At 30.1% G+C, this 21,555-nt stretch overlaps 1 protein-coding gene across 1 annotated transcript in view; it reads left to right on the top strand.

The window, feature by feature from the left end:
• Positions 1 to 21,555, top strand: part of LOC141336976 (FERM, ARHGEF and pleckstrin domain-containing protein 1-like) — a 93,219-nt gene that overhangs the window by 38,736 nt on the left and 32,928 nt on the right. Inside the window, exons 3-5 of the mRNA XM_073842696.1 lie at positions 17,265 to 17,369; positions 18,247 to 18,289; positions 18,369 to 18,447. Of these exons, the coding sequence (XP_073698797.1) occupies positions 17,265 to 17,369; positions 18,247 to 18,289; positions 18,369 to 18,447 (227 nt within the window). The remainder of the gene's footprint in view (positions 1 to 17,264; positions 17,370 to 18,246; positions 18,290 to 18,368; positions 18,448 to 21,555) is intronic.

Here is a 21,555-nt window from a genome sequence, read left to right as displayed (position 1 = left end):
ATATTAACAATTATTAAATAACTGTATTAAAAAAAAAATATATATAATTTTTTTTTTTTTTTTTTTGTGCAAACAATATCAAAAATGGTCAATGTATCTGTGTTTATAAGGTACCAGGTCCCAAACAGTTAATGCACATGAAAGTTTGATCCATGAGTCTTTGTTGAAGATTTGAGTGAATCCCTATTGAGTTAGTCTGCATCTGATGGTGTTTCCTGCTGTTGTTGGAGTAGGAAGCTCTTATCTCTGACTGCTGATATCATATCTGGCCTTCAGTAGGTGGAGTTCCTCATGTGTCTGACAGGCTTTTGTTTTGTCAGATTGCTGTGAATCACATTTAACACCTTTTTCAGCTCTGAACTGATCATTTCTTTCACTTTGATCCTTTGGTATATGGACTTACCCAGGCATTTCAATCCAAATGCACTGAAATATCCATGAATATAAATAGAGCGAATCAGGATGTGATGCTTATGTGTTATTTTGCATGTAGTTTGGCACAGATTCAGAGCTTCGCTCCAGCAGGAGACCAACCACATGACCAGCACACAATCAGCGGCTGTTCCCCACTGAGACCTTGTATCATTCCATTCCTGTTTTCAATGGAACCGAGATTAATGGGAATGACGACAATGCAAAGGGTTTTAGTTTTTTTAATGTGATTTTTCAGACAGCAGGCAGGTTTTATCTGTGTTTTGCTGCTGCGTGTCAGTGGAGGGCTGTAATTATTGTGTGGAGCTTCACAAGACCCTTCATCCGGATAATTACAGGATTACTGTCCTGCTCTGATAACTGCGCTTTTATTGTGTAAACAGTGCTCTATTGACGTTATTAGCAAAAAATATTGCCTTTTTAGCTAGCTGATGACATGTGAAAACTAATGTAATGAAAATGAATTTAATGAAAATTAACCAAATTTATTTATTAATAATTGTATACACACTTAAAAGGGTAAAAAAAACTATTATGTGTGCATGCGTGCATGAATAATTAAATAAATAAATAATATCGGGTACCAGGGTTACCATATATGTGACCCTGGACCACAAAACCAGTCTTAAGTCGCTGAGGTATATTTCTAGCAATAGCCAAAAATACATGGTATGGGTCAAAATTATTGTTTTTTCTTTTATGCCAAAAATCATTAGGAAATTAAGTAAAGATCATGTTACATTAAGATTTTTTGTTGTTTTTTTGTTGGAAATATATCAAAATGTAATTTTTGATTGGTAATATGCATTGTTAAGAACTTAATTTGGACAACTTTAAAGGTGATTTTCTCAGTATTTAGATTTTTTTGCACCCTCAGATTCCAGATTTTCAAATAGATGTATCTCGGCCAAATATTGTCCTATCCTAACAAACCATACATCAATAGAAAGCTTATTTCATATGATGTATACATATGCATACACATTACCTTATGACTGGTCCAGGGTCACATATAAATGAATACATGTATAAAAAAAACTAAATAAACAGTAAAGTGCAATAAGTGTAGTAAATATAAATATAAATATGTATTTAATATTAATTAGACATGGTTAAATATATTTTTTATTTTATGTGTGCAACAAAAAAAAAAGGTAAAAGGTCCAAACCTGTGTGTGTGTGTGTGTGTGTATGTGTGTATATATATATATATATATATATATATATATTAACTTTTTAATATTAATGGACAAAAATCAAATTTTTTGCTTTATATCAAACTAAAAATTATTTTCTGCCAGAGATTATTAAATGAATAAAACGTAAATAAACAAATCAAAAAAAGGTTTATGTAGAGCACATATCACTAGATTAAAAAATGGAAAGAAAAGAAAAAAATGTATAATAATATTATTTATTTATTTATTTAGTGTAGAAAGTAAATTAAATAAAAATTTTGGGGAAAAAAAATAAAGTGCTTTTTTAAAATATAAATATTGTTATATGAAGGGCCAAAAAAATCTAACTTGACTGGGCTATGGGCCAAAATTTTTTTTGCTTTATATTAATATTTGTTACTTTTTATAAATAAATAAATGTTTAATACATGTATAAATATATATTTTTATATAATATATACTTTATTTATTTATGTTTACAATTCTAAATAATATTAATTAAATAAGAATTAGAAATGGTAAAAAAAAAATCTAAATTTAAAATAATACATTTTATTTTATTATTGTAGGTTGAAAATCATTATTAGTAACCTGGTTTTGCCACACCAAAAAAAAAAAAAAAAAGTGTGGAGTGAGACTGTAGTGACAGACACACATACTGTCCGCTCTAGGCTAAGCAGATTAAGTTGTAGGTCAAATGCAAGGTTGCGTTACCATTTCCGAAAGCAGCGTTGCATTGAGGCTTAATCTGCAGTGTTTGGTGCTGTAATGACCTGCAATACAGCAGGTGCACAGAGATCATGTCCTGTCACGACAGCTCGTACCCTCAGATTAAACATCAACGACAAACACACTGAGCACATTTACATGCATCTTACAGCAGGTATGCCTCAGTCATCAATATGAAAAATTATTGAAATGATTTTAATGGTTCATTTTATTGTTAGAGTTCAGAAACTCTTGATTTAGGCCATTATAATGAGCGTTCTTGCAGCCGGTGAAACCCAGATTATTTGAGTTTTTATAATAAACTTTTAGATTTTTTTTTTCTTTGTATTGTTGTGCATGCATACTCATGCATTCTATTCATGATTTTTTTTAAGAGGAAATATCACTAGATAAAAAAGGGAAAAACCGAAAAAAAAAAAAACATGGATAAAGAAAATGTACAGAAAAGATTTCTTTGCAATGTAGAATGCTGTATAAAATAGCTTTAATCTTTAAGTTTTTTGCACAAAAAAAAGATATATATTTATTTACTTTTCAGTAATAAGTAATATTTCACTAATATTTATAAATGTTTTTATGAATGAATAAATAAATAAACATGTAACATTTATTTACACTATAAATAAATGTATTACATGTATAAATATATATTTGGTATAATATATACTTTATTTATTTATATTTATTTTTTTTTATTTGAAAGAATATTAATTAAATAATAATTAGAAATTGTAAACTTTATTTAGTTTTATTTAAAATGTAAAATTTGAAAGAAGATTAATTAACTACAAATCCACCAAAAAACTAAAAATTCCACAAAAAAACTTGAACAAAACATTTTTGCACAAATAAAAAATAGATGTATATAATTTTTTAACTTTTCAGTAATAAGCATTATTTCACAGTTATTTCTTTATTTATTTTACACTTTATAAATAAATATGTAATACATGTATACATATATATTTTGGTATAATTCTAAAATTTGAAAGAATATGAATTAAATAATAATTACAAGCTATAAAAAAATATTTAAAAAAATAAATTAGCAAATATTAGCAAATTCTTTTTGCCACCAAAAAAAAAAAAAAAAAAAAAAAAATTTTGCATTAAACCAAGATATAGTAATGAAAAATTAAGGGTTTTTAGTTGTCATGAAAATTGTTGTGGTCCTAATTTTTCTTAATTTCCGTTATGCTAAAAACTATACTTGTTTTGTCTCTGGATTAACTCATTCAGTATATTTGACCAGTGACTGGTTCTGAATTATGATATTAATATCTCCTGGTTTGAATAGTGCCTCTCTGGATTTATTGGAGATCAGTTCCTGTGATATATGACCATAAAATGACCTTTAATTTCCTTTTCCTCCAATGCTGTCTGCTGTTAAATATCCAGTTACTCCTGGAATCTGCTGTTGAATTCCTTAACTTTTCCCGTTTCTCCTCCTCATGTCCTCTTCTCTCGTGTCAGGATCCACACTGATGCACTGACATGGTTTTGCAGGCTTTCTTAGTCTAAATTTCCACCCAAATGATTGTCCATGTGCGTGTGGATGTTGGGATGGGACAGTAAGTGGAGTTTGGGGTGCTGTAGGTTGAGACGTTTAACTTAATCCCTATGGAGAGGTCAGGTTTCTCTGCTTGGATCAGGCCAATGATCTGTTGTCATGATTTGTGGTCAGTTGTAAGTAATCTCAAGGATCTTCAGCATACCACAACTGACCTTTGATTGGTTCCTTTTCCTTAAATCTTCAGATTTGTTCACTAATGACCTGTAATTCACCCCAAAAAAACTGAAGTATGTTTTTGCAGCTGCATCAATATGAACAGCTCTAGCTGTGGAGGACCTTGTGTCTCCAGTGTTGGTTGTATTTTTATGTTGTGTTGAACTATGCTTGCAATAATTGTTGGTGTATTCATGCAGCGGGTTTATACTACTGCTGCATACTGGTGTCATTTAGTATAACTGAAGATAATTATATCTAAAAATATTTCTAAGCTAGTCTAATGGAAATAATGCTGCATGAGTTTGAAATTTATATGCTAGCATTTAATAAAGTATTTTTAATTTTTATCTATTTACTTTATTTTTTATAGCTCTTCTGTGTTTTTTTTATTAGGGTATGTTTTTTATATTTCTGTCTAGCTGTATTTTTTAACTGCAGCTGTAATGAATTAATTACTGTTCATGTTTTAAACGGCAAGTTTTCCTTCTGTAATTTTATTTATATATTATTTGGATTGCATTTAATTATTTATTTTTTATTTATTTGTTTTTATTTTTGTAATTTTAGCGCTTATTTCAGTTAGTTGTAAATTTTATTATGGGTCATTCTTGTTTTTATTAGTTTTTTGTTGTTTTTTTGTATTTCCAACAAGCTGTAATTTTATAAGCTTTCGTTTTTAGTCATTTTAGCACTATTTCAGTTAGTTGTTAAGGCAACATTTCTAGTTTTCATTATTTTTTAAATTATTTTATTTTATATTTTATTTTAAACTGTTTCAATTTATATATTTTTATTATAGCTTGCTTTAATTTAGTTTTAATTTATTTATTTATGTATGTATTTATTTTTTTATTTTAATTTTGGTTTAAGGTTTAGTCATTTTATTAGCTCTTTTGTGTTTTTGTTAGTTTTTTTATATTTCTATCAATCTGTATTTTTTAACTTTAGCTGTAATTAATTACTGTTAATTTTTTTTTTTTCGTTTTCTTTTAATTTGAAGTTTTCCTTCTGTAATTTTATTTATTTATTATTTGGATTGTATTTAATTATTTATATTTATTTGTTTTTATTTATTTATGTTTAGTAATTTTAGTACTTATTTCAGTTGAAGGCAATACTCATTTTAAAGTTTTCTTTCTTCAACTTCAACATCATTTATTTATATAGCACATTTAAATGCAACGTTGTAATGTTCTAACATTTATCATTTATTTTATTTCAGCATGGTTTCATTTTTATTATTATTATTTTAAATTTCTATCTAGCTTTAATGTATTATTATTTTAGTTTAGTCATTTTTAGTTTGTAACTTATTTCAGTGCCAATGCCACATTTATTTATTTCTGCCATTTCCAAAAACTTAGAACAGCCAAACATAACTCACAATATCCTTAAAATATTAAAAAGTAAATAAAGAAATATGTACATAAATGCATGCAAACAAAAAAATAATAGAAATTGATTAGATGCACAGATGCACTGAAAAATTATTTTTACTTCTCTAAATATTTTTGCTTCTACCCACATTAAAGGTCATTTTTAATCATTAGAAACCAATGATGAACCCTTTAAAATAACACTAAAATATGATTAAAATTACCATTGTACGACTTCATATTTTAAGAGCCAGAAGCTACGCTCCTTTGCTGGTATCTCATACGTCCTATTTTGATAATGATGAGTCCATAATGCATGATTACCCATGGGGCTTTTCCGTGTCTAATCCACTATCTCCACTTTAGTTGAGAGCGTGACTTGCTGTGTTTTTCATTAGTTTTCATTTGTGCCTGACATGATTAACATAACCTCAGAGACTCGTCTATGTGCTCTGCATTTTAATGATCTGACCGTGGCTTTTAATAACGCCTGGACTTCAAATCTAATCATACGCCGCTCGTCCAGACACACACCCGTCACACACTGAACGCTGTGTCACATCCTATTAGGACTTTCCTCATTACCATCATACCCAAACTCTGCTTCACAGAGCGGCTGTTAGTGGACGACAACTGAGAAAATATATCTTGATATTTTTAGCTGTTTGTGAGTTTGGCTTCATCACTGGTGCTTCAGCGTCATTAGATTCTCTCGGCTGTAGTTTGAAATGTTCCTGCTCCATCATTCTGCCTCATTTACCCCAATTTACTCAGTCAAGATGGCTGAAATTTTGACCAGTGTTATTTTCTTGGTGGAGTAGAGCTCAGGTGTTTATGTTGGATTTCACTAATGGTGTTTGTCTGGTCATTAGTTCAGTCATGTTTGATATTATTAATGTACTTTCTACATAAACAGTTTGATGTGCATTTTCTGGGTGATTCCACACAGGCTAATATGGCTAACAGTCAAGCAGCCACATAGAAACACCTGTGCAACCACTCCTTAGTAACTCATGGCAACCTGGCCAACACATGTTCTTGCAACCACTTAAACACATGCCAACCACAGTGGGAATGGACTAACAACCACTCAGACTGCAATAACAGTTACATAGCAACACCATGGCAACCAAATAAAACCGTAGCAACCACCCAGACTGCATTAACAGTTGCATAGCAACACCCTGGCAACCAAACAATACCCTAGCAACCACTAAATCGAACAGCAACCACCCAGACTGCATCAACTGTTGCATAGCAACATCCTGGCAACCAAACAATACCCTAACAATCACTAAAACAGCAACCACCCAGACGTCATTAACAGTTGCATAGCAACACCCTGGCAACCAAAATACCTTAGCAACCACCCACACTCCCTAGCAACCACTAAAACACATAGCAACTACTTTGGCAATAGACTAACAACCACCCAGATTGCATTACAGTTGTATAGTAACAACCTGGCAACAAATACCTTAGCAACCACAAAAAACACATAACAATTACACTGGCAATTGACTGGCAATGCACCACTCAGACTGCATTAACAGTTGCATAGCAACACCCTGGGAACCAAACTATACCCTATCAAATAGCAACCACCCAGACTGCATCAACAGTTGCATAGCTATACACTAGCAACCATTAAATCAAACAGCAACCACCCAGAGTGCATTAACAGTTGCATAGCAACACACTGACAACCAAACACTACCCTAGCAACCACACAGACTGCATTAACAGTTGCATAGCAACACCCTGGCAACTAAACAATACTCTTGCAACCACTAAAACACATAGCAACCATCTTGACCGCATTAACAGTTGCATAGCAACATCCTGGTGACCAAACAATACCCTAGCAACCACCCACACTCTGTAGCAACTACACTGGCAATGGGCTAACAACCACTCAGACTGCATTAACAGTGCCATAGCAAAACCCAGGCCAACCAAAAACACCCTAACAACCACTAAAACGGATAGCAACCACTTAGACTGTATTAACAGTTGCATAGCAACACCCTGGCAACAAAACAATACCCTAGCAACCACCCAGAGTGAATTAACAGTTCCATAGCAACACCCTGGCAACAAAACAATACCCTAGCAACCACCCAGACTAAATTAACAGTTGCATAGCAACACCCTGGCAACCAAACTATACCCTTGCAACCACTTAGACTGTATTAACAGTTGCATAGCAACACCCTGGCAACAAAACAATACCCTAGCAACCACCCAGAGTGAATTAACAGTTCCATAGCAACACCCTGGCAACAAAACAATACCCTAGCAACCACCCAGACTAAATTAACAGTTGCATAGCAACACCCAGGCAACCAAACTATACCCTTGCAACCACTTAGCTCAGACTAACAATCATTCCAAAAACCAAAACACTTTAGCAACCCCTTAGAACAACGTAGCAGCTGCATAGCAACAACTGGAAATGACTAGGAACACCCTAGCAACTGCACAGCAGTTTAACAACTGCTCGGTTGCCCATAGCAACACCTGGCATCCATACAGAACACACTAGCATATCATGGTCGAAAATTTTTTTTTATTTCGTTTTAAATCTAGAAATGCATACGTGTGTTTTAGGTGATCTTGGATATTACATTCTAGGCCTGTTTTTCAGTTCGGACACAAACTCTGTCTTTCAGTAAAGTTCTGGCAGTGGCAATCACAAGATTGAATGTTTTTCTCTCTTTGAGTGTCAGATCTTGCGCGTCCCGTGAGATTTGAGTGCTGGTGGAATAAAAGATCGCCGCAGGAGAAGAGCTCTTTCAGCGGTGGATGAATGGATGATTGTTGTGGTGCTGCCATATGCTGCCAGCAACCCAGAGCCTGCTAACCAGATCCTCAGAAAGGCCTTCAGTGAGGGCCAGAGCTTGTGTGATTCTGCTCTTCAAGAGCTGCCACAGATCAGAGTGATTTCTGAAAGCTGATGAATGCAGCTCTGTCACGATGATACGTCAGCAGCTCATGAATGTCCAATGCAAAACGCTTTTTACTTTTACCTGCAGAGCAGCACTTGTGTGTCTTTTATCTATGTAAATTTTTAAGCATTTCATGCATATCTAGCCAAAAGGATTTAATTTTTTAGTGAATACGATGCTTTATTTTAGGCATCCAGTTTGTTGCTCTTAACCTTTGTATCTGATGGACTTCAAATGCATCCTTCATCTTTAAAATGATCAACACATGAAACATGAATTAAATGTGATCCTTCCTTCTGTTTCTGGCCATGAGTGAATCTGTGTGGATCTGTGTCCTATTTCTGCAAGTTCTCATCATGAATCTGGATCCATTGTCAGGCTGTTGCTGTATTCGGATCTTTCCTTCTCAAGCTGAGCGGAATTTCAATGAGAGCGTGTCTGACTCCCGCTGACTGGAATTCTGTCCTGCCAAGATTAATGGTTGGATTACGTTTTATGTTCATTTGGTGACTTATTTTGTTTCTCGAGGAAGATACAATTTACATTCCTGTGTGCATTTTTCTTTGTTGGACAGCGCATATTTTGTCTTTTTATGGCCTTTTTGCAGTTTTGGTATATATATATATATATATATATATATAATGTATGTATATGTGTGTGTGTGTGTGTGTGTGTGTATATATAAAACCTTAAATATAATCTAAAATATTAAAATGCCATATAATATATAAAAGATGTCATCTAATGTATAAAAAAGAAAAAGGTAAGAGAAATGGGGGAAAAATTAATAACAAAAATGACAAAAACACTACAAAGTGACTAAAACTTTAAATATATAGTAAAATTAAGTACAATTAAAATATATATTTAAAAAACTTAAATATAATCTAATATATAAAAATGTCATATATAAAAGTTGTCATGTAATGTATAAAAAATAATAAAAAAAGAGAAATGGAAAAAAAAGGGTTTTTTTTAAAACAAAAAAACAAAAATGACAAACACTACAAAATTACTAAAAGTAAAATTAAAACATACCAGTATATTAAGTAAAATGATTAAGTAAAATACAATTTTGTAATTCAAAATATAATATAAAAGCTGTCATCTAATAAATAAAAAATAATATTAATTAATAGAAAAACCTTTTTTAAAATAAATAAAAACACTAACTAAAAACTAAGTAAATGTAAAACAAATGTAAAATATGTATCTAATTTAAAATATAAAACAAAGAGATTTATTACTTGAAATAAACAAAATACACTACTATAAAGAAATACTAATATGCTAAGAAATAAAATAAATAAAAAATATAATTTACAACAAAATTTCTAAAACTTACTAGTGAAAATAAAAACACAAAATATTTAAAAAGAAATCTAATTCAAAATATCAACATCAAATGCTAAAACATTTAAAAATAAAAAAAATAAAACAAAAAATAATAAAAATTACAAAAACAAAGTACAATTAATAAAAAAGTAAAATTAAAGTGAAAACTAAAAAATTCTAAATATTAACAGAATATATAATAGTATATAATTGATGCTGAAATTTAATGACACAATGTCATGTCAAAAATGTCAGTTACTCCTAACCAGAAAACTGACTCGTTTTTGCAAGTATTGCATTGCATTGTGGGTAACGGTGTTTAAATTTGCTGTACACTGTAAGTCCATTATAAGTAAGTGGCCACTAAATGGCCGGTGCATTCTGTAGTAAACTCATTATGATTCTCGTAAATGCTTTGTAAAAATGCATCTACCCAACAATAGAGCAACTAAAGGAGTCCAATTGTGTTGAGCTATAAATATTGTGTTTGCTGGAGCCAGATGTGTTGGGATGAAGGTCTGCGGTAATGAGCAGCTGTTGAAACGGAGGAGGAATTTCCGTCTCTGAGTCTCTCGTTCAGTCAGATAACGTTCTGAGATTTAATTGCATTGCAGCAGAAGAACAGCGAGGTTCTGAGTGTGGGACACAAACATCTGGATCCAATGAAAGCAACACGTGGAAGCCCAGAAAGGGAGGGACGCAGCTACTGTACCACATCCACCGAGGCTTGGTCTTGCTCTTTGTTTTCTGCTTCTGCTGATAAACCCTGGACTGGAGCCAGTCCTGTGCTTCTTTAGTGCTGAGACAGACAAGACTCTTTTAGTATCACTCAGACGCACAAAGGTTTTCATTCAGCTTTAGATGTTTAATGCAATTTTGTTGTTAACTTCAGCATCTTGAAGTATACTTGCGCCAACCACAGACGAATGTCTCACGTCGCAGGCATGTCTGGATTCATTTACGGCTGGCTGCTCCTTCCCACATTTTACAATAGAGAGGAATTAGGACACATCCTGACTGCACAGCTGTCTGAGGCTAAATCAGGATTTATCACCTACAGCGTTAGCGTTCAGTGGTTTTCATTTGGTTGAATCACTGAGTGTTTCTTCAGCTTTTGGCACTTAGGTGTTTGTGTTTGATGTCAGTGTGAAGTCGAGTTCACAACTATCACAACTTAAGCTAATTGTTTTTTAACACTAGTGTATATTTAATAGTGTTTTAATTAGTACTGTTCAAAAGTTTTACTGTATTTGAAAGAACATTTGATTAAAAATATAGTAAAAACTGGTAAAATTGTGAAATATTATTACAATTAAGAATAACCATTTTCTATGTGAATATATTGTAAAATGTAATTTATTTCTGTGATCAAAGCTGAATTTTCAGCATCATTACCCAGTCTTCAGTCACATGATTTTCCAGAATCGTTCCAATATGCTGCTTAAACATTTCTGATTATTATCAATGTTGAAAATAACTGTGCTGTCTAATGTTTTTGTGGAAACCGTCATACATTTTTTTTTTTTTAAGGATTCGTTGATGAATAGGAAGTTTAAAAGAACAGCATTTATTTGAAATGTAAGTCTTTTGTAACATTATAAATGTCTCTACTGTCACTTTTGATCAGTTTAATGCATCCTTGATGAATAAAAATACTGAAAACCATACTGATGATAGTAAAATCTTAAACTTTCATACTGAACATTAGGCTATAATGATTTATTTTCTGTATTTTACAAAAGCACATTGTTTTGTGATACTTTTGTCATTGAAGTACAAATATTTTTTTCCAGTTTATATTTATACTTATTTCTGAAGTGCTTTTTAAACTTTAACCTTTTATTTATATAATCATATTTTTATATTTATATATTTTTTATACTTTGAAGTAGCTTCTATTTTTTACGTTTTTATTTTTTAGTATAAAAATGACAAGTCTAGTGATTTCATGATTTCATAAATCATTTTTATATTATTTTTTGTGATTTTTGTTATACTTTTGTCATTTTTATTTCTTTTTAAAAATAGTACTGTTATATTTATTTAGTTCTTTTTGAACTCAGCTACAACATTTTATTTTAGCTAGCTTTTCATCTAATATTAATATTTTTTTCATTTCAGCTTCAGCAACTTTTTCAGCAATATTTTTTTAAGTTTAAAAGTAGACATTTATCTATACATATATTTCTCATGTCTGTGAGGCAAGTATTCATTTTTAATATTTTCAAGATTTAGGTTGTTTTATTTACGTGTCTGTGCAGAGAAGTGACAGAGATCGAAACGGCAGAGAACGCACCTTGTTTATTTTCTGTATTTTACAAAAGTACATTGTTTTGTTGTTATCATGACTATACACATAAAAGTAGACCCTTTGCAGTTTCAAACAATGCCTTTTATACAATAAACAATTATACTTTTATATATATATTTATTTATTTCTGTTTTAGTACTTTTTGAGCTTTAACCTTTTATATAATCATATTTTTATTATATATTTGTATATTAATATTTTAAAGTAGCTTCTATTTTTTACATTTTTATTTTTTACTATAAAAATTACATAAAACCTAGTTTTCATGATTTCATTAATCAATTAAATTTTTTTGGTGATTTTTGTTACTTCTGTCATTTTTATTTCTTTTTAAAATATTCCTGTTTGTTTCAGCTTCAGCAACATTTTCACCATTCGTTTATATTTAAAAGTAGCCATTTAAAGCTTTCTATACATATATTTATCATGTCTGTGAGGCAAGTATTCACAGCGATTTAGGTTGATTAAATCTGAGATCGAGACAGAGACGGCAGGGAGCACACCCTGTTTATTTTCTGTATTTTACAAAAGCACATTGTTTTGTTGCTATTATGACTACACACAAATAAAAGTAGACCCTTTGCAGTTTCGAACAATACCTTATACCTGTACGATCAAAAATTTTGTATCTTTTGTTCTTTTCGCGGTCAACAAGAAAATACAAGACAGACCACAGCAAACATAAGAGAGAAACTTACACCAGTTAAAATCAGCTTCAGAATGTGTAAATGACAGCATTTTCCATTTTTGGGATGAACTCTCAATTTAAGAATGTTGTTTAGCTTTATACTGGCTCCCTTCTGGCACAAAGGCGTTTGTGTTTAAAGTCAGCGTATTTTTGCTCTGGTCTTCATCCTTATCTCAGCTTGTGTTTCAAAGCAAACACATCATGCTGGTCTGGGATCTCGCATGACATCAGCTGTTTACACTAGAGGTCAGATTCCCATCGACCCCTGTGTGACCTGCTTAGTTCCCGTCAAGCATCAGCCCGCAGCTGCAGCGAGCGACTGTAAGTTGGTGGTGTCGCCGCTGCCAGCGCTCTTCGGTGTTGGCAGCAGGTGGAGGGTGTTGGGTTTGGCGGCTCTCCCGGTTCCCCCTGCGGCTCCAGGGCTTGTGTGTTTGTACCGCGGTAAACAGCTGGTAGCCGGTGGGTTTGTGGAGCTCAGCTGCTGCGGGAAAAGCAAAACAAGATGCTGAGAGAAAATATCCTCTGTGAACCTCTTTAGCATGAATTGCAACTTTTATTTTTATTTTGTGTGGCTTTTAAACTGCCCTTTTATGTGGTTTTTGACACGAAACACATTCAGTTTAGCATTGCAGCACTGTTTTAATACTGCCGTCGTGTCCTGTTGGGAGAATTTTGCTTGTGAATTTGATGACGTTGTATAAAATGGATCCAGTGGGGATTTTGTACTTCCTGCTCTGTTTTTAGCACTAGTGTAATCTCGCTTGACCAAACTTTTTGGCTATCAGCGTAAAATCTAGTCAGTGGTGCAGCTTATTTCCATTTAGATCGAAAAGTTAAGTGACCGACCACAACTTATTTAGTTTTTGTGTAATTTAGAGTGAAAAAGAAAGAAATCTAGTTTATATTTTGTTTTCATTTAATTTAATGGTAACACTTTACAATAAGGTTCATTAGTTAACATTAGTTAACCTCAATAGTTAACATGAACTAATAATGAACTGCACTTATACAGCATTTATTAATCTTTGTTAAATGTTAATTTCAACATTTACTAATACATTATTAAAATTTTGTTAACATTAGTTAATGCAGTGTGAACTAACATGAACAAACAATGAACAACTGTATTTCCGTTAACTAATGTTAACAAAGATTAGTAAATACAGTAACAAATGTATTGCTCATGGTTAGTTCATGTTAGTTAATACATTATCTAATGTTTAACTAATGAACCTTATTGTAAAGTGTTACCAATTTAATTTAGTTTTCATTATTCATTTTATTATTAATGATCAATTTTAATGTTATATTTTGAATGTCATATTTAGTACTTTTTATTAATATTTCTATTTAGCTTTAATTAATATTTATTACAGTTTTAGTATTGTGGATCCTAAACCTATTTTTGTTATATATATACAATTATATATTGCATTTTATATTTCAATTAATATATTTTATTTTTATTTTTATCATTTTTAATTTAATTTATTTAGTCTTCATAATTCATTTAATTATTAATGATACATTTTTATTGTAGTTTATGTACTTCTGTTATGTACTTTTGCTGTTTTAACTACAGTTTTAGTATTTTTGAACAAAAAAACAATTTTTTAATTTTTTATTAAATTAATTTATTTAGTGTTCATAAGTAATTTAATTATGAATGATAAATTGTATTTTAGTTTTACTCTGTCATTTTTTATTTAAATATTCATATTTAGCTATATTTTATATTTATTTAGTACTTTTTTAACTCAACTGCAACTAATTTTATTTTAGCTAGCTTTTCATCAAATATTTTTATTTTTTTCACTTTCAGCAATGAATTTTTTTTTAATTAATTTTATTAATTTTAGTTAACAATTTTTTTTGTTCTTTTGTCATATTTATTGCTTAACTTATTACAGTTAAACCTATTTTATTATATATTTCATCATATATCTATATTCATATAATTTTGTATTATTTTTAGATTTTTTAATTTAATTTAGTTTTCATAATTAATTTCATTTATTAATTTTCAATTTTTATTTTAGTCATTTAATTGAATTTGTTTTAGTGATTTTTATTATGTACTTATGTCATTTTATTTTTTAATATTCCTATTTATTTAGTACTTTTTGAGTTTAGCTGCAACTTTGCGTCTAATATTAATATTTTTTATTTCATTTCTGCTTCAGCAACGAAAATTATTTTAATTAATTTTAGTTAACAATAACAATGGTTGACCGGGAATGGTTTTGAGCACTTAAAATATCAAAATATGTAATATTGATATGAATAATAAACATAATGCATAAACAGCATTTAGTGATTTTAAAGAAATACAGATTTCCTTGCACCTTTTGATTCTGTGACATTTCATTCTGATAAGATCCGCTCTATTTTTGAGCTCAGTCATCATCTCTTATCACACATGCAAACTGCAGCGTAACGTTGCACTAAATCTGACATGTAAACAGTGTTTGATGTGGTCCTGCGAGACTCGGGGAGTGGTTGTCCTGCCGTTACTGTAAACACGCACACAGCTCCGCTCCAGAAAGACAGATATATCGGCTCATTTATCCGCCCTAATGGAGCTTCTCCATATATTAAATGAACGCCTGCCTCCCAAAATCAACTGGAGCATTAACCTCAGCTTGCCCTCGCGTGTTTTACTGGACGTGAGTTGGCAGACTTGGGACGTTTTGGTTGGCAGGAGCGTGAGGTGATGAAATCCAGATAAGTATTAAAGAGCTGTGGTGTGTTTGCTCAGGTTCGCTGAGGTTTAACTTCTTCCTGGATTGTGCTCACTGCTGAACAATCAGACCTACAGCGCTTCTGAACATCTGAAATCATTCACGGGTCCCACGAAGTAAAGGAAACGTCTAAAATGACTGTGCTTTTTTCATTTCAAATATGAAAAGGTGTATGTTTTTATTATAGTGATGGACTGAAATCATTTTTATCTATATTATTATTATTATTTAATATTTCTTAGATGATTATATTATTATAATGTGCTATTAATATTATATTTAAATTTTTAATAAAAACAATAATTATGTTTTTTTTTTTTACTTATGTAATATGATTGAAATTATTAATATGTAGAATGTGAAGCTAAACTATTATTATTATTATTATTATTATTATTATTATTATTATTTATAATATTTATTTGTATTTTAGTATTCGTAATTAACAAATAATAATAATTATAATTATTGGCCATTTTGTCACATTTTTAAAATGTATGATTTACAAAAAAAAATTCAATTGATAATCTTTTTAATGATATAATTGTTTTTTCTCCAATTCATATTTATTTGGTAGGTGCAATAAAAAGTTAAAATTCTATTTATGAGATTCATTCAGACATAAATTACTTAATGAATGTAATATAATATAGTGCATATATTGCATATATGTGACCCTGGACCACAAAACCAGTCATAAGGTAAAATTTTACAAAACTGAGATATATATACATCATATGAAAGCTTAATAAATAAGCTTTCTATTGATGTATGGTTTGTTAGGATAGGACAATATTTGGCCGAGATACATCTATTTGAAATTCTGGAATCTGAGGGTGCAAAAAAATCAAAATACTGAGAAAATCACCTTTAAAGTTGTCCAAATTAAGTTCTTAACAATGCATATTACTAATCAAAAATTACATTTTGATAGGTTTACAGTAGGAATTTTACAAAGAAATCTTAATGTAACATGATCTTTACTTAATTTCCTAATGATTTTTGACATAAAAGAAAAATCAATAATTTTGACCCATACGATGTATTTTTGGCTATTGCTACAAATATACCCCAGCGACTTAAGACTGGTTTTGTGGTCCAGGGTCACATATAGTTGTTGTTTTTCTGTCTTGTTATCGAGTTTATGGTCTTTTCATGTTTACATATGGTCTTTTTATTGTTTACAAAATGTTTCACAGACTTATTTTTGCTGTTGAAACATGTTCATTTTCGGTTGCTGAGTATTTTCGGGTGCATCAGTACTTTCCTCTTGTGAATTCTATATGAAAAATCCCATTAGGATCTTTTTGCAATTGTTGCAACTTAAAGCAGAAATTCCAGTAGAAATGCCCTTTTCTTTATTATTGGTTTTGGCTGTAAGCGTGGTGTGTGTCGTAAGGTCTGTAAAGTCAGCTGTGCTGCATGTGGCAGTCTGTGTGTGTGTGTTTATGTAGCCTGGTTTTAACAGTTAGCTCATGGGTCACGACGGCAAGTGTCTTAAAACCCTTGTGAAATCGATGGCCAATTAGGAGCGAGTTTGTTTGAATGACAAACTCTCAGCTGCTGTCTTTAGTGTTTACTGTAATTCTAGATGTCACTGAAGTCTTTGATCCTGCCGCAGCGTCAATAGAGACTGAGATGTTGATGTTGAAGTCGGAATGAAGTGACATTTGCAACCTGATTCGTTTGGAATTTCTTTAAACGTGATTCTTCAGTGTAAATAAATGCTTGCATGTGTCTACCATCAGATGAGCTCCTGTAAATAAAATGTTCATGATTTTCATCTCTGTTTTACAGCAACGGGCTTCAGGGAAGGCGCTGTTCGACCTGGTTTGTGCTCACCTGAACCTCATCGAGGGCGATTACTTCGGTTTGGAGTTTCAAGACCAGCGTAAAATGATCGTGAGCAACACTTTATTTGTAATTCTGATGTCAGTATGTGAAACATGAGCTCACTCGATGAACAGTATTCATGTGCTAAGGTTGTGGCTCTGTACCAAACTCTAGTGAGCTGCCTACCTAGACTGCATTTATAGAGAACATAAACATGCTACACTAGAAATCAAACTAGATTTTTTTTTTTTTTTTGGATTGGCCAGTCCTGATATGTTGGGTTCTCTTTATTTTATTTTATTTTATTTTTTATTTTTTTTTATTGAATTTTATATTATATTATATTATATTGAATTTTTTATTTTATTTTATTTTATTTTATTGAATGTTATACTTTATTTTATTGAATTTAATTACATTTTTTTATTTTATTGAATTGAATGTCATTCTTTATTTTATTGAATTTAATTGATTTGAATTTTATTTTATTTTATTTTATTTTTCATTGAATTTAATTTTATTCTATTTAATTCAAATTTTATTTTATTATTTTTTTATTGTATTGAATTGAATTTTTATATGATTATAAATTTTATATTATTTTATGGAATTGCATTGAATTTTATTTTATTTTATTGAAGTACATTTTATTGTATTTTTCATTTTATTTTATTGATTTTATTTTTATTTTATTTTATTGAATTGAAGTGAATTGAATTTTATTTTTTTTACTTTATTTTGTAATTTTATTTTATTGAATTGAATTTTTTTTAATTGATTTTTATTTATTTTATTGAATTGAACTGAATTGAATTTTATTTTTTAATATATAATATAAATTATATAAATATATTATTATTGTTACTATTATTATTATTATTATTATTATTATTATTATTATTATTATTTAATGTCTGACATTGTATTTGTTTGTCTTTCCTCTCAGGTGTGGTTGGATCTGCTGAAGCCGATTCTAAAGCAAATCAGACGTACGTATGCAAGTATCTCTCATAGGAGTTGATATGGTGAACATGAACATCTTTATGCATCATGTTTGTGTGTCTGCAGGACCCAAGAACACCATCCTGCGCTTTGTGGTGAAGTTCTTCCCTCCTGATCACACGCTGCTTCTAGAAGAGCTCACCAGGTGCCTGTTTGTCTTATTCATATATATATAATCTTCACGTTAGAGTAATAATAATAGAGTATGTAGTCAAATGAGATGAAGTACCATTTATTTGTGAAAATAATTAAAATTAAAAATGTTTCAAAATATAAAAAAAAAATTAAAAATGCATAAAATAAATAAAGAATAAATTCTGCATGAATTAAAGCCTTACATTAATTCTTACTATACTTTAAGCAAAATAATATTTAAAAAATGTAATCAAGTGTTATCATTTATTTATAAATAATCTTCAAGGTGCAAATAAAGAAAAAAATAGAGGAGACATTTTCATTTGTCAAATATTTTACTTAATTAAAAAGTTCATATTTAATGAATTAATAAGAAAATTCATGTTAAATTGATTTTACAATCAAATTTCCAGCAATTGCATACCTAAAAAAGTGAATAATAATAATAATAAAAACATACCGCTAACATAAAATTTTACTGTGATATAAACCTGTAATATTTTGTCAGACTTTTTTTTTAAATTGAGATTTATAATAAAGTTAAATAAATAAATAAGCTTTCCGTTGATTTATGGATTGTATATATATTTGAAAGAAAATTGCCTTTAAATTTGTCCAAATGAAGTTTTTTAGCAATGCATATTACTAATCAAACATTAAGTTTTGACATATTTACGATAAAAAAAATTATCTTCATGGAACATGATCTTTACTTAATATCCTAATGATTTTTGGCATAAAAGAAAAACTTAAGACTGGTTTTGTGGTCCAGGGTCACAAATATTACAAGTCATTCATAGTCTGCATTTCAATAAATAAACGTTCAGTACATGAACGTTGGTGACATTTATTCAGTTTGGTTGTAATGTGGCCTCAATCACTCAATATTAATATAAGAAATGTAGAAAGTGAATGAAGTGCTCTGTAAATCATGAATGAGCTTTGAGGCGCTGTAACGTCTCTAACAAATGACTTATTTATGGCCGAAGTGCATGTTAATATGCTGCGGCTGATCGCGTGGACAGGCCACCGCCTGACAAGCGCGATGAATTTTACAACACGTTCGGCGACAGAATGACTTGTGGCACATTTCCCTGTCAGCTTTAGAAAGTCAGGCATCATTCAGGAGAACAGTTGGTGCTGCGAGAGGAAATCTAAAGCTGAATAAGACTGTGTTGGGGTCTCCCAGGAGTCTCAGGGTTTTCTCAAAGCGACACGCTGTTCTGGCCGGACTGTCAGGAGCTGCTGGCAGAAAAGAAAGACTTTCTGATTTTCCTGTGATGGCTGCGTATTATATTACCACCAAACCTGAAACCTTGGGCCAAGGACATTTTGCCTTTGCAAAAACACTTCAAGCTGTAAAAATCTGTTTGATGGATTATCTAAACATAGCGGATGTCTTACTAGAACATTTTGGAAATCGGTTAGAAAGCCACAGCATGAACTGAAGAGAATAAAGAAGTTGTAGTTGAAAACTGAAGATTATGTGGTGATTTTAATAGTGTTTGAGTGTTATTTTAAGAGTATTATTATAGGTACTAAAATAACTAGAAATGAAATAAACATTTATGAAAACTGTAGAAAAATCAAATAAAATAAGAACTACTAAAAATTACAAAAACACAAAAATTGAAAGTGGAAAATTAAATTTTAATTATGTTTGAGATGTTTTTGAAATGTTATTTCAAGATTATCCATGGCTATTATAGTTAACAAATTTTTGATGTACTAAAATAATTGAACTGAAATAAAAATGTATAAAAACTGTATAATTAAAAATCTACTAAAAATGACAAAATCCCAACAAAAATGACTGTTTTTATGTACGTAAATTATAAGAACTGATATAAAAGCTGTATAAATAAGAACTACAAAAAATGACAAAAGCACAACAAAATGACAAAAAATTAACTATACAGTAAATTACAATGGACGCGCAAAACATGTTGATTTTCATTTTTACTTTTAAGTGTTTGAGATGTTTTTAAAGTGTTATTTGATGATTATCCATGGTTATTATAGTTAACTAATGATGAAACAGAAACTAAAACCATAACAAATGTACTTGAAATGAAATGTTAGCTGAAAAAAAAAAAACATTTCTAATTTGATGTACTAAAATAACTAGAACTAAAATAAAAAGTTCTAAAAACTATATAAATAAGAATTACTACAAAATGACAAAAGATTAAATTAAAAATGAAAGCAGAAAGTATAAAAAATTATTTATTTTAATTTATTTATTTTAAGTATTTGAGCTGTTTTTAAAGTGTTATTTTAAGATTTTTCAGGGTTATTAAAGTTAACTAATTCTAAAAGTGACACTTAAACCATAAAAAATGTACTTGAAATTAAATGTTAGCTGAGGAAAAATCTTATTGTATGTACTACAATAACTAGAACTGAAATAAGAGCTGCTAAAAATGACAAAAACACAACAAAATGACAAAAAAAAAAACATTTTTAGAAAGTCTAAAAATAAAAATAATAATACAAATTGTAATAGCATCTCAATTATATTTAAAACACTGGTATTCTATATTATTATGGTTTTTATTAATATTTTGATGTCGCTTTTATATTTTCATATTTTTTATACGTTTTTATTTTTATTTTTAATTGTTCTGTTTAGCTTTAATTTATTTGTATTTTACTGTTTTAGTACTTCAAATTAAACTTATTCCAGTTTTTATGTTTTTTTTTAAATCTAATATTTATGTTTAATTGTATTTTAATTATAGAAAACATTTTTTCTAATAGTTTGAAGCAAGAGAGGTTTAAGCAGGCAAAAGAGTTGGCGGATTGAACAAAATCTTATTTCACGGTATGAGCAATTTTATGCAACAGTCACGCTATAAATCATGACATGGCTATTTTGACTGGAAATAACATTAAAACTAAGCTCATAACCACTTGGAAATGCTTATTTTTTGATAATCCAGTGAATTAAATTCTTCACATTTGATTCATCTCATTTGGCTTTAGTTTTTGTATCTGGAACTTGAAGAGGCCAAACCAAAATATTCTTATTATAAACTACTGCCATTATGTAATGCATGTAAGACTTTTGATATAAAAACACATTCAGATTTAATTCAGTTACATTTATAGCTACATT

Source organism: Garra rufa, chromosome 6 (genome assembly GCF_049309525.1).
Source record: "Garra rufa chromosome 6, GarRuf1.0, whole genome shotgun sequence".
Taxonomy (NCBI): Eukaryota; Metazoa; Chordata; class Actinopteri; order Cypriniformes; family Cyprinidae; genus Garra; species Garra rufa.
The sequence above is the reverse complement of the archived record's forward strand: the minus strand, read 5'-3'. Positions and strand labels throughout refer to the sequence as shown.